Source organism: Octodon degus, unplaced genomic scaffold (assembly GCF_000260255.1).
Source record: "Octodon degus isolate 3935 unplaced genomic scaffold, OctDeg1.0 scaffold00167, whole genome shotgun sequence".
NCBI lineage: Eukaryota > Metazoa > Chordata > Mammalia > Rodentia > Octodontidae > Octodon > Octodon degus.
The window spans coordinates 3,058,997-3,071,209 of record NW_004524743.1 but is presented as its reverse complement, the minus strand read 5'-3'; the positions used below and the strand labels follow the sequence as shown (position 1 = coordinate 3,071,209).

Below are 12,213 nucleotides of genomic sequence, written 5' to 3'. Positions count from 1 at the left end.
ATTTGTTGAAACTGTACTTCCGATTTGATTTGAAACTGTCTCATTGCTATCTGTTTATCAATAAAATTTTGAAAAAAAATAAAAAAAATAAAAAAATAAAATGGAAAAAAAGCATTCATTCATTCATATTTATTTATTTATTTGGTATAGGGTCTCGCTATACAGCTTGGTCTCATAGTGATCTTCCCATTTCAGCCTCCCCCAGCGCTGGGATTACAGGTGTGTGCCACCATGTCCAGTTTGGGTGGCTGGCTTGGTGCCTGGGGCCAACATGGCATGTGGTGCTGGGGATCAAACCTGGATCCTTGTGCTTGCCAGGCAGGTACTTAAGCTGCTGAGCTATTTCCCCAGCCCTGATGCTTTTTTATAAACCATAAATATTAACACAATACTTTATTTTTGTGATTTTTTTGTTAAGTACTCATCATTTAATATAAAGCTCATAAAATTAAATTTAACAATTCATCAATAGAAATATTTTCAAGAATAAACAGGGGTCCAGCAGACTCATATTTCTATACCTTTATGACACAAAGTTTGTATTATGCTTCTATTAAACGTAGCTACTTTTTCCTTCACCTTGTATGTCACGTCCAATTTTTGGTGAGGGACAGGAACATGGAAACCTGTCCAGGGACCCCCATCACCCATGGCAATAGCACTGGGCCACCACACCTGGCTAGAACTGTGACTTACAACCATTGCCCAAAGCATGCTTAGGTTAGATTTGCTTTCCTTTTTCTTTCTTTTCTGTTATCCTAACACAGCCCTCTGTTACACTGTGCTGCAATGTCCTGATAACTTAGATTTGCAAGGACAGGAAGGAAAGCTTCAACTAAGGAATGGAACAGACTTACTGGTCTCCTTCTATATTGTGTTTTGTACCTTTATTTTTAAGTCAGCAAGAATATGGCTCTAAGGCCAGGGCCACGATGAGCCTCCCAGTGCCTGTTGAGCTTCCCCTTTAATTAAAGCCCCAGACATGTGGCTGGTGGTCACAGTGTGCTGCTGTCCATGGGACATGGTGACTTACCTGCTGCAGCCTCTTTGTTTGGAAATAACTTGTTGTCAACAGCCAGGCTGATGTCATAGAACACCTCGTCTTCATTTCGGTCGGCATCAAACTGGGGAAAACCAGGAGAGAGAGGTTTGAAATGTGAAAACACGTAAAGGAGGTAATTCCAAAAATGCAAAGGCAACTGATACACATACAACAGTATCTGTAAAGAAGTCTGGCAGTGAGACTTAAACATCTAAGTCTTCAACAGACATGTAGAGGCATTTTAAAGCCCAATACTCCCAGTACTCAGGAGGCTGAGGCAGGAAGAGCACTGCAAGTTAGAGGCCAGTCTGGGATCTCATATAAAATAAGAAAGTTCACTGGGAAGTAAATGTATGATCATTTATTTTATTTTATTTTTTTCTGAGACAGGATCTCAATATCTCAGGTTGGCCTTGAACTCAGTACATAGGCTAAGCTAGGCTTGCGCTTGAAGCAGTCGTCCTGACTCAACCTCCTGAGTGCTGGGATTATGGGTGTGCACCACCCCACCTGATGACATATGTTTGAGCTTTGTTGTGGAATGTAGTTTCTTGGAAATAGTTTTAGATTTTCTTGTAAGATTTGTTAGGCAGAATCAGAGAAGTGTTTAGGGTCAATTCTTCTCTTGGGTACCCTGCCCAATGCTCTGGGGAAGATGAAGTTTCTGGTCTCCCGGGAAGACACAGGTGGATTCCCAGTCTGCACGGGCACAGGCTGTGTCAGTGCAGATCCTTTTAGGTATTCTCTTGGCCTCCTGTGATTTTCACACATGCATGCACTAATTAGGACCCTGCTGTCCTACAGGGGCCTCCGTGGGCCTCCAGAGCCCTCTGTGCCGCTCCTCATTGGCCCCTTTGTTCTGCAAAGGACACAGCCACCTCAGCACCTGGGATCCTTGGGACACCCCTCCACCTGAGGGCCCACCAGCCTCCCAAGGCTGCCTTCCCTCTCGTGGCTCTGAGACTCCAGGCAACCACCAGAGAGGTCACAGATCACCACACCTGGGTCCTTGCTCTCCTGGGTCCCTTCATTGTTTGATGTCCAGTGTCTTGAAAATAGTTTCTAAATACCTTATTTTCTGTTTATCAATTGACAGTTCGTGTGGGAAACAAAATTCAATCTCTTTCACTCCGTCTTAGAATTGGATGTTTCAACTTTTCAGTTTTTTTTCTTTGCACTGATAGGGGTTTAAGCAGGGTCTCAAGCATGCTGACAGAATGTTAAACTACAGAGCTATGTGTCTACCCTCTCACTGCCTTACTGTGCTGGGGCCCAATCCCAGCCGTCACTCTGAGTGACACCCAGCTTTTCGTTTGCAGTTTTGAGGTGTGTGTAGGGGTTCTTACTAAATCGCCCAGACTGGCCTTACTCTAGCTCTCCTTCTCCCTCAGCCTCCCAAGTAGCGGGATTATATTTTCCATGCCCAGAAAGAAAAAGCTCTTGAGCTACAAGAATCTAGACTGATCAACCTAGACCACAAATGACAGTAGAAATGATAATGCTGCAGGGACAGAATGGGTAAAGAGTGACAACAGTTTTTAAGACTAAAAATTTATTTATATCTCTTAGACCAGGAAGAGTTTCAGGGAAATACAATTATGTAGCAATAGACCAGATGGTGTCTAAGGCTGTTTCTAGCTCTGAAATTCTGTGGTTAGAGGATGGCATTTTACCTGTTCAGTGATAGGTATTAAATGCCTCGCAATCCTAGGAAAGCCTTTCTCTTATTCTGAGGGGCAGATATGAAGAAGGGTGCGGTCAGCAATCTGTTAAATGTGGGATGGTGTGGGCAGCTGACAGCTTCAAGGTGAAAGGCTCAGCAAATTCGCTAGCTCACTCACAACATGTATTTGGAGTTGTCTGATTTTTGGCTGAGTTTTCAAACTCCAAAGGTCACCCCAGTCTTCCCCTAGGTCCAGGGCTTTCTGCGTTCCTACCTCTGCTAGCCAGCAATGGCCGCTCCATACAATACTGCAAGTGGGCTAAAAAGGATCTTATCAATCCAATCTCTCCTTCAAGCTTCCACAAATGCAAACTCATATGACCACAATGCAGATTCCTCAAAACACTAAAACTAGAAATTTCATTTGACCCAACTATTCCGCTTCTGGCTATCTTTCCCAAAGAACTAAAGACATCACAGCATAGTGATCCACGCATACCTACATTTATAGCGGCACAATCCATAATAGGTAAACCCTGGAAGCAGGCTACACATCCATCAACAGACACATGGATAAAAGACACAGTATTTATACACCACGAACAACTACTCTGCCATAAAGAAGGATATACTTGAGTCATCTGTAGGAAAACTGACGCTGAGTGAAATAAATTAGATGCACAAGTGTATGTAACATATTGTTTCTCTTACATGATAAACCCAAAGTAAAAATAAGCTAGCAAAATAAAAGAGAGATGCTAAGAAACAGAGAGACTGATCTTTTGTAGATTGGAAGGGGACCAAGAGATAGAAGGGGAAAGAGAGAGAAAAGAACTAAAAAGAGAATAAAGATGCATTAACTGAGTGGACCCACTCCCCAAGGGAAGGTAACACTATGTACTACAAACATATATTCATGACAATTTTAAAGCTTTACTTCTCTGCTTCATGAGGGTTTTTTATTGCACTCTTCCTGTCTGCTACTAGAAGCTCCTCACTGTGAATAACATCTCCCAAATGTGCTCTTTTCTGCCTTTGGAACTGTCCTTCTAAACGACTCACTGGCTAGCGTTCTCTTTGCAGTGACTTTATTTGACTTTATTTTCTCCAACCAAAACTCAGAGGTTGCACTAGAGTAGTAACACCTTATTTCCCTGCCTCTGTATCCTCCACAATCTGCACCAGCCCTGCCCAGAGCTCAGGCACCAGCACCCCACCCCGGGCTCCACTTGGCACCTGCCCTGTCACAGCCTCCCTGGACAAGCCCCGCAGGCTCCTCTGCAGGGTCGTGGCTCCTGCTGCCAAGTCCAAAGTCAGCCCAGCCACAGGAAGTGGGAGGCAGGGGTCTCAGGCCATGTGGAAGCGGCTGCCCAGAAAGAACGGCCTGGATGTAAAGAATTGAAGCCCATGGAGGGAGCCGGCTTCTGGGACAATTTCTGAGCGGCAGGCTGCAGGCTGCCCTGGCCAATGGTTTAAGTTCTGTAGACTGAGGTGCAGCCAAGAGCAACACCCTCAGTCTGTCCAAGGTGTGGGTCCTGGTGGATATGAGGGCTGAGATCCTGCTCGCTGACCTAGGGCTCTGTGACAAGACACATCCCAGACTTATTGTGTCAGAAGGCGCACATGAGGTCATCCATGGAAAGGAGGCAGCAGAAAGCAAGCTCTACTTAGTCAATGCCGTAATGATGGGTTTGAGATACTAAGATAAGACCAATTAGGTGAGCCATGGCTTCTTACTCAAACACTCACTAAAAAATGGATCTGATCAACTATTCTTGATTTGAAAATCTATAACATATGTACTGTTGTATGTTGCCCTGTTTCTTTGTTTCTGATTTTTGTTCTTGCTTTGCTTGTACTTTTCAAGATAAAATTACATTAAAAAAAATGGATCTGTTGCCCAGAAAATACACTTTGTCAACTGAATCAACTTTCAGAATATGTCTTGGGATAAATATGAATTCTGTTTGATTTCTCCTACCTGCATCACACAATTCAGTGGGGTGACAGACGTACAGAGCATCTACTTATACTAGGCACCCTATAGCTTCAGAGATATATGAAGGGGAGATCAGACCACACTAGCTTTTCTGTGCTTGTTAAAATAGAAAAGAAAAAGAAAAAGACTACTGTACTTTGAAAAGGCTAGTGAAGAAAGAGGGAAAAGGGGAAGAAAAGATCAGGTGTGAAACCCTTTGTGCACTTCCTGGTTTTTCTCTGCTGAGGCACCTAGCCACATTCTGAGCCTAACAGTCATACGAGCACTTACTTAGCTGAATGAACCAGAAAGTTAAATTAATTAAAATACCCATTCCCTTATTTCCTCTTCTTCTCTCCTTCTCGAGCATTCCAGCAATGTGAGGGAGTAATTTCAAAACTACCAAAAAAACTTCCAAGCTGGCTGCAAGTGACATTTTGTTTCTTTTCCAATTACAGGCCAAATCCTTTCCCTGCAACAGGTCCTAAGCCACACTCAAGCCTGGACAAAGCTCCCCGCTGCCACAAGACCAGCTGGTGAAAGCCCTGGAGAATCAGGCTCTTCTTCTCTGCTTTGTTCTTATCCTTCTCTTTCCTTTTATAGTGAATTTTTCTTAGTTAAGATGTCTCACTTTTATTTTTATGCAGTGCTACAGATTGAACTCAGAGCCTTTCACAAGCTAAGCAAGTGATCTACCACTGAGTTACATTGCAGGCCCTGTGTTCTGATTTTAAAATTTTCTCCTCCTCCACAGGCACAATGTCCTGGGTTCAATCTTCAGCACTGAAGAAGAAATGAAGGAAGAAAGAGGGAGGAAGAAAGAGAGAAGGAAACAGGAATAACAGAAGGAACAAGAAAGGAAGGGAGAAGGTCAACAGCAAGAGGGAAGAAAAGGAAAGGAGAAAGGAGGGAAGAAGGGAGAAAGGAGAAAAGGGAAAACATTTTCCTATCTATGGATTTTTAGCCTTCGGCCAACTTTGGCCAATTCCTAATTCCTTGGCAAAGTGAACAGGTGACAGCAAAGAAACCCCAGCTTAGGAGGAAACAAAACAAAACTAAGGGAAGTATAACTTGCAATAGGAACACAGGACAAGTTGCAAAACATCACAAAACAGAAAGGGGATTCTTATTGTTAGCCAAATCTCATATTTAATACACACATCCAACATTGGTAGTCCCCAAAGATTGTTTTAAAAAATTAATTATTTTTGTATTTTTAAACCGGGTCTCACTATGCAGGATATACTGGCCTTGAGCTCACTCTGTAGCCCTGGCTGGCTTGGAACTCACAATGATCCTCCTGCCTCAGCCTGCTGAGCTCTGGGGTCACAGGTGTGTGCCACAATACCTGGCTGCAGAGATCATTTTTTTTTCTTTTCAAAGTTTTATTGATAAACATATAGCAATGAGACAGTTTCAAATCAAATTGGAAGTACAGTTTCAACAAATAATACACTGCATATATTCTTCTTAGTGGTTAATTGCTGTACAAGATGCAGACTTGTGATCCTACTTACAAACACCATTAGAACAAATCATTCTATTCATTTAGAGAATGCAACTATATCTCTATCCCAACCACTTTGAATACACAGATACAAAATGGACATTCATAGTTATATCCCAATTTTTTTAAGTTCCGTTGTTGAATATTATAGGTGTGTAAACTCGGCAAAATATTCTAAAAGAGTCCAGTAGCCCATAATAGCATTGGGTCTTCTGTTTAACTGGCAATGTCAGAAATTATTGACCTGAGTCCCCCACAGCTCAACATAACAAAATGGCTTTACTTCCTATATTTCGTCTTCATACGTTTCTACTGGATGGTTAAGACCAAGGTAAAGCAGGACCTGTGCAACAAGAGTTGTAGCTTTTTGGTCTGAGAAGGTCAGTGAAATGCCCTCAGGATTTATTCTGAGATCCTGTACCTCAGATTGTAGAACCTTTGTCAGTGTCAGCCATGTGGATAAGTCACGGCCAATGTTTGGCCAATGTGCTCTCTGTGAAAGCCTGAGAGAGTGTCTTCTCCCCATGTGACTCTCCTTAGGCACACTCTACGTCATCGATCACTTTCCTCTTTGGCCCCATAATCTTCTTGATCAGAAAATTTGGGACACTACCGAGGTACATGACGTTACAGTACAAGTTCTCATATGTCCTGAGTCTTAATTGACCTTAGAAGGCTAGGGCCAAAATGTTGGCTTTCCTTGTATCCCTCCTTTTTCTCTAATTTTGGTCTGCAAACTTAGGTTGTTAACCATCCAGAAGACAAGCTTATTGTTATTATCAAACAATTTAGGCTATCAAGCTTAAGCATATTACAGAGATCATTTTTTAAACAAAATCTTCAAGACAGCATTTTACATTTATGAAAACATTTAACCAGAAGTGTGAACAATCATCCTGGACAGTGGAATAGCTACTGGAAGAATCCTGTTAATGCTCTTTTTGTAGGGACAGTCCCAGGAACTAGGAGCTAATTTAATTACAGAAGGCAATGTCACGGCCTTGGTGCAGTTGAAGATGAGTGACAAGACTGAGAGAATCAGCACTGATTTGCTATGAGAAGGGCTGTGAAGGGGTACAAGGATCCCCGGGAAGGGGCAGTGAGTGCTCAGGGTAAGCTAAAGGTCCCCAGGTCCAAGTCAGGTTGTGCAGGATGACGCAAACATAGGACTGGACCACAGCAAGGAGGAAGGAAAGGATGGAGGGCACAAAGCTGTAGAAGGAAATGAAGCGCCCTGGCTTGCAATCTCGATGTTCTCCTCCCGAGAAGGCACTGGTGGGCTTTTCATGCTTTCTGAAGTCACGCAAAGGTCTTCTTCAAATCCTCAGAGTGTGGAAGTGATCTCTGCCTGAAACCTGGGGGTGTGTTTGTGGGGGGCGGGCTCATGTCTGCACTCAGGATGGGACAGGGACCCTGTGTGCACACAGCAGCTCATATCTCCTAGGCCCTGTGGCATGCCAGGCAGCGGGCAAAGCACTCCGCCAACATCTCAAGTTCCAGAGCTCTCTCTCCCAAGGAAGTAAATTACTGAAGGCCACAAACCCAGTGAAGATGAATCTGATGGAAGTGGAATCTGTCTCACGACAATGCTTGCGCTCTATAAAGACCTAAGCTGTTTTAGCGCTGGGAAAAACAAACCTTATGTTCTTAGTTATCCAGTTTCTCTTCCTCCTATTTTTAGCTTGTGGCTCATTTCCCAGGTCAGAGCCATTTAAACACCCACCCTTGTTCTAATGGACTCATCACCCCCTGGTCTCATACTCTGTGATGATGTTGTTTGTAGACAGTTCCTAAAACCACAAATTGATCTTGGTTTCAGAATAATTAACTTATTAGCAAGATGGCTAGGAGAGGCTTGATGATAAAAAATAATTACAGAATGGAAACAGAACAGAGGGTTTTTAACAACTTAATAGCCATTGGGTCCTCTGGGTAACTGAGCAATTTTGTTCTAAGTTTTAGGAAAAACATAGATGTAGCAGGAGGAAAAAGAAAATTATGAGAGTAGAAGTCAGATTTTTAATAATGGGATTCACTTCTACGATCCATGGGCAGAGGAAGAAAATTAACGTGCAGTGGATTCAAGACATCCTTCTAAATTCTTCCAATGCTAAGATTTCATATGAAATTAGCTCAGTCAACTACCAAGATAATTACACTTCCCCTTCCTCTGCTAAAGTGCTTAGACCTTTGAGAAGAAGCAACATGCAGAAAAACAGAACATTTGGCATCCATAAATAAATCTATAGTTCATTTGGTTGAGCTATATATAATAGATTATATAAAATATTTATACTTAAATTATATACATTATGTTATATATTCAAAAATATATACTTATACTGCTTGGGTTTTGGAGATAGGGATTTGCTAAGTCATTATATTTCTGAGGCTGGCCTCAGACTTTCCATCTGTCTGCCTCAGCCTCCCAGAGTCCTGTGATTATAAGGTGTGTGCCACCAAATCTGTCTGATAAAAAAGTCATCTTATTGGCCATACATCAATTGGCCAACTACTCACTTGGCAAACATGGCTCCGCATGTGGCCTTGTTGATTCTACTGAGGAGGTGCAGTCTTGACAGATCTTGTGGGCAGCAGCTGAGCTAAGCCAGCAGCTGGGAAGATGGGCGAGACGGGGACAGAGTAAGCATGATTCACTCAGTGATAAGTGTGCCAGGTGCCTGAGGAGCTGCCCAGTGCCTGGAGGCCACGTGTGTCTCTATATTTTCACCTCTGTGCTAGGCACGGACGTGGTCGGATCCTGGAGGGATGAGGTACCTAAAGTAGTATACGTCACTGTTATAGGGAGCATGGTGCTGGGTGCACTAAGTCGGTAGTAAGCTGGAAGCCAACTAAGATCAGCCAGGAGTCCCAAGGGCACAGTGCTAAGCCTGAGAAAAACCAAATAAATGCCAGTTGCAAATGCAACTAACAGGCTTACGTGACAAGGAAAACTGACCACATAAAAACAAATTTATGCATCAGCTTTTACAATACAAGAGCAACTTTTAAGAAATTAAGTTTATTGGTATATATTTAGGTATATGTAACAATCCCATTCATTTAATCTGTACCTGTACATGATACAAGTTGTTCTTTCCCCCATTCTCTTCTCCTCCCTTAATCCCTCTTCTCCTCTCCATTTATAAAAGCTTTGTTTCCATCTTTTCCAATCATTTTTTTCTTTCCCCTCCCCTTCTTCCCTAGTTTCCCTTCCTATTGGACATTTGCCAATGGGCTGACACTCGCCATGGGTAGTATATGCAGGTACATTTTCCTACAATATTAATCCTGACAGAAGATAATGTTTTCAGCTTTTTTTTTTACTTTTTATTTTTTATTTTTATTTTTTTATTATTATTATTATTATTTTTTTAATTTTTCAACAAATACACTGCATATATTCTTCTTAGTGGTTAATTGCTGTACAAGATGCGGACTTGTGATCCTATTTACAAACACCATTAGAACAAATCATTCTATTCATTAACAGAATGTAACTATATATCTATCCCAACCACTTTGAATACACAGATACAAAATGGACATTCATCTGTATACCCCATTTTATTATTATTATTTTTTTATTTTTCAACAAATATGTTTTCAGCTTTTTATGAATATCATCTCCCAGGCTGGAGAGGGAAGATTTTTAAGGTGTGTCTTTAGACTTTTACTAAAGAAGACAGTCACACTGTGCACTCTTCATTCATTCATTCATTCATTCATTCATTCATTCATGCATTCATTCAAAAACACTTACAGAGACCTACTATGTGCCATGAACAGGGGCTCGACTCAGTGCTCAGGAAGATGGAACTCTTGGATGGAAGTCCAATGGCCACTCACTGACACCTTACCATGAGCACAGGAGAAGGGCATTAGCAGAGCTGTGTAGAAAATCACAGGAGGAGCAGAGGAAGAGGCTAAGCTGGATTCAGAGAGGCAAGGGGCTTCAGAAGGCTGAAAGGGGAGTGGGAGTGAGGGTCAAGGACAGGGCTTTAGGAAAGATGGCCTGTGAGCTCCGACTTCGGGGCCCATGGAGGTCTGGGTGTGGGGCTGTGCTATCAGATCTAGGGAAGGTATTTTTATCTGATACCACTTTATGAAGCCTGAAGCACACAGCCAGAGCTACACTATTTTTGGAGAATTTAGTTTCTTCATAATGCCAACAACAGTGAATTGCTTTGCTCTGACCACAGAACCACCAAGGGAAGCACTAAGAAGATGGGGAAGATTCCAGAAGCATCCAACCGCACCGAGCACCAGCCCTACCACCACTGATGAGTAGCCAAATTTTCAGGTCTCTTTTCTCATCTATAGAAAGGTGACAATAAGAGTTCCTGAATCTTGTGGTTATGGATCACTGGAAACATTCAGTAAGAGAACCCATTATTAGCATAGAAGTGGAGCACAGTGAATCTCAGGAAGTACTGTCTATTAGCACATTCCATGTGGAATCTCATTTTCTGGAGGTGTTAAATTAAGGTTTTTTTTTTTTTTTTTTTTTTTTTGACAGGGTCTCACTGTGTAGTTGAAGTTGGCCATTGGGATCCTTCTGTCTCAGCCTTCCAAGTGCTGGGATTATAGGTATGTGCCACACCTGGCTAGGATAAGTTCTGTAAAGCACAAAATGATCAACTTCTCAGTTTTGCTTCTTTGTAACCCCATTGGTTTGCATTTATTTTATAAATACTATTGTAATAGAGGTAAAAGATAAAACATCCGTGGGCTGGGGCAATAGCTTGGTGGTCTAAGTGTCTGCCTGGCAAGCACAAGGACCTGGGTTCAATCCCCAGTACTACATGCTGTGCAGGCCTTGGAACTCCAAGCAACCATGCTGGCCCTGAAATGGCATGGTGGTGCATGCCTGTAATTCCAGCACTGGGGAGGCTGAGACAGGAGGTTCACTATGAGTCTGAGCTGCACAGCTCTTTTTTCTCATTACCCTTGACTGAGCACAGTCACTAACCTAGAGAGCATCTCTGCAACGCAGGGAGGTCTGGATGAATGATGAAACTGCTATCTTGACAGATGTGCCCAAAAAGTAAGTATAAGACATCATAAAAAAAACATTCCCTAAGAACTAAGCCGAATTTCTGTGCTTCCCTTGAAAGTTGGGAGTAACTATAGTATCATATAATATGTTATTTAGCTTGAAAATATTTTAAAAGAAATCCTGTGATTAAGTATTTTGTGCTTGGAAGGGTGAAATAAGAGTGTGGGGAAAGTGATGAATGTAAGATGGGGAACAACAGCAATGCTATCGACACTGGGCCATTGGAACAGGTTTCCATGGATTTCAAATGCATACAATGTGCTAATTATTGAAATTGTCCTACCAGTTTGGTTTGAAACTGTCTCATTGCTATTTGTTTCTCAATAAATTTATGGAAAAAAAAATAAAATGTCAACACACACACACACAAAAAAAAAAAAAAAAAAAGAAAGAAAAAAAAAAAAGAAAAACAGTGGTTCATTCGGTCCCTGAAAGGCCACTTCCTTCTGGAACAGAGCCCTGACCTACTTAGATGTCTTATCAGAAGAGTTGGAACTGCACTGGTGCACGTGGATTTTGGACTCACAATTCATGCTACCTTTGGCCAGTGACAGAGGGGAATATAATCCCCCAGCACACGCTGAAGAATCACCAGTACAGGCTTTGTCTTTTGCAAATTTAAGAGTTTCAAGAAGCAGATGCTTAACTCCCTTTGAATACTGGCATTTAAAACACATTTTTAAAAAATTTTTGGCTCAAACTTCAAGTCGGCTATCTTTTATGTGGTCCACAATGAACCACACATAGCCTCGGAGGGGAGCAATGCGACTCATTAGAAAGGCCTCAAATGCATTAAAGGCTTTTTTGCATATAATCATAGAATTTGGGGTTTGAAAACGTGTCCTGGAAGAAGACTAAAAAATTAACATCTGTTTTAATCTTGTGCATTCCAGTGACATTTACATTTTTATTTTTTATTTATTTATTTATTTTTAATTTTTTTCCCAAAGTTTTATTGATAAAC

General features: G+C 41.9%; 1 protein-coding gene across 1 annotated transcript in view; it reads right to left on the bottom strand.

Moving 5' to 3' along the window:
* The window catches only part of Ak5 (adenylate kinase 5), a 280,437-nt gene that overhangs the window by 96,179 nt on the left and 172,045 nt on the right, over positions 1-12,213 (bottom strand). Inside the window, exon 7 of the mRNA XM_004643164.2 lies at positions 1,034-1,124. Within this exon, the coding sequence (XP_004643221.1) occupies positions 1,034-1,124 (91 nt within the window). The remainder of the gene's footprint in view (positions 1-1,033; positions 1,125-12,213) is intronic.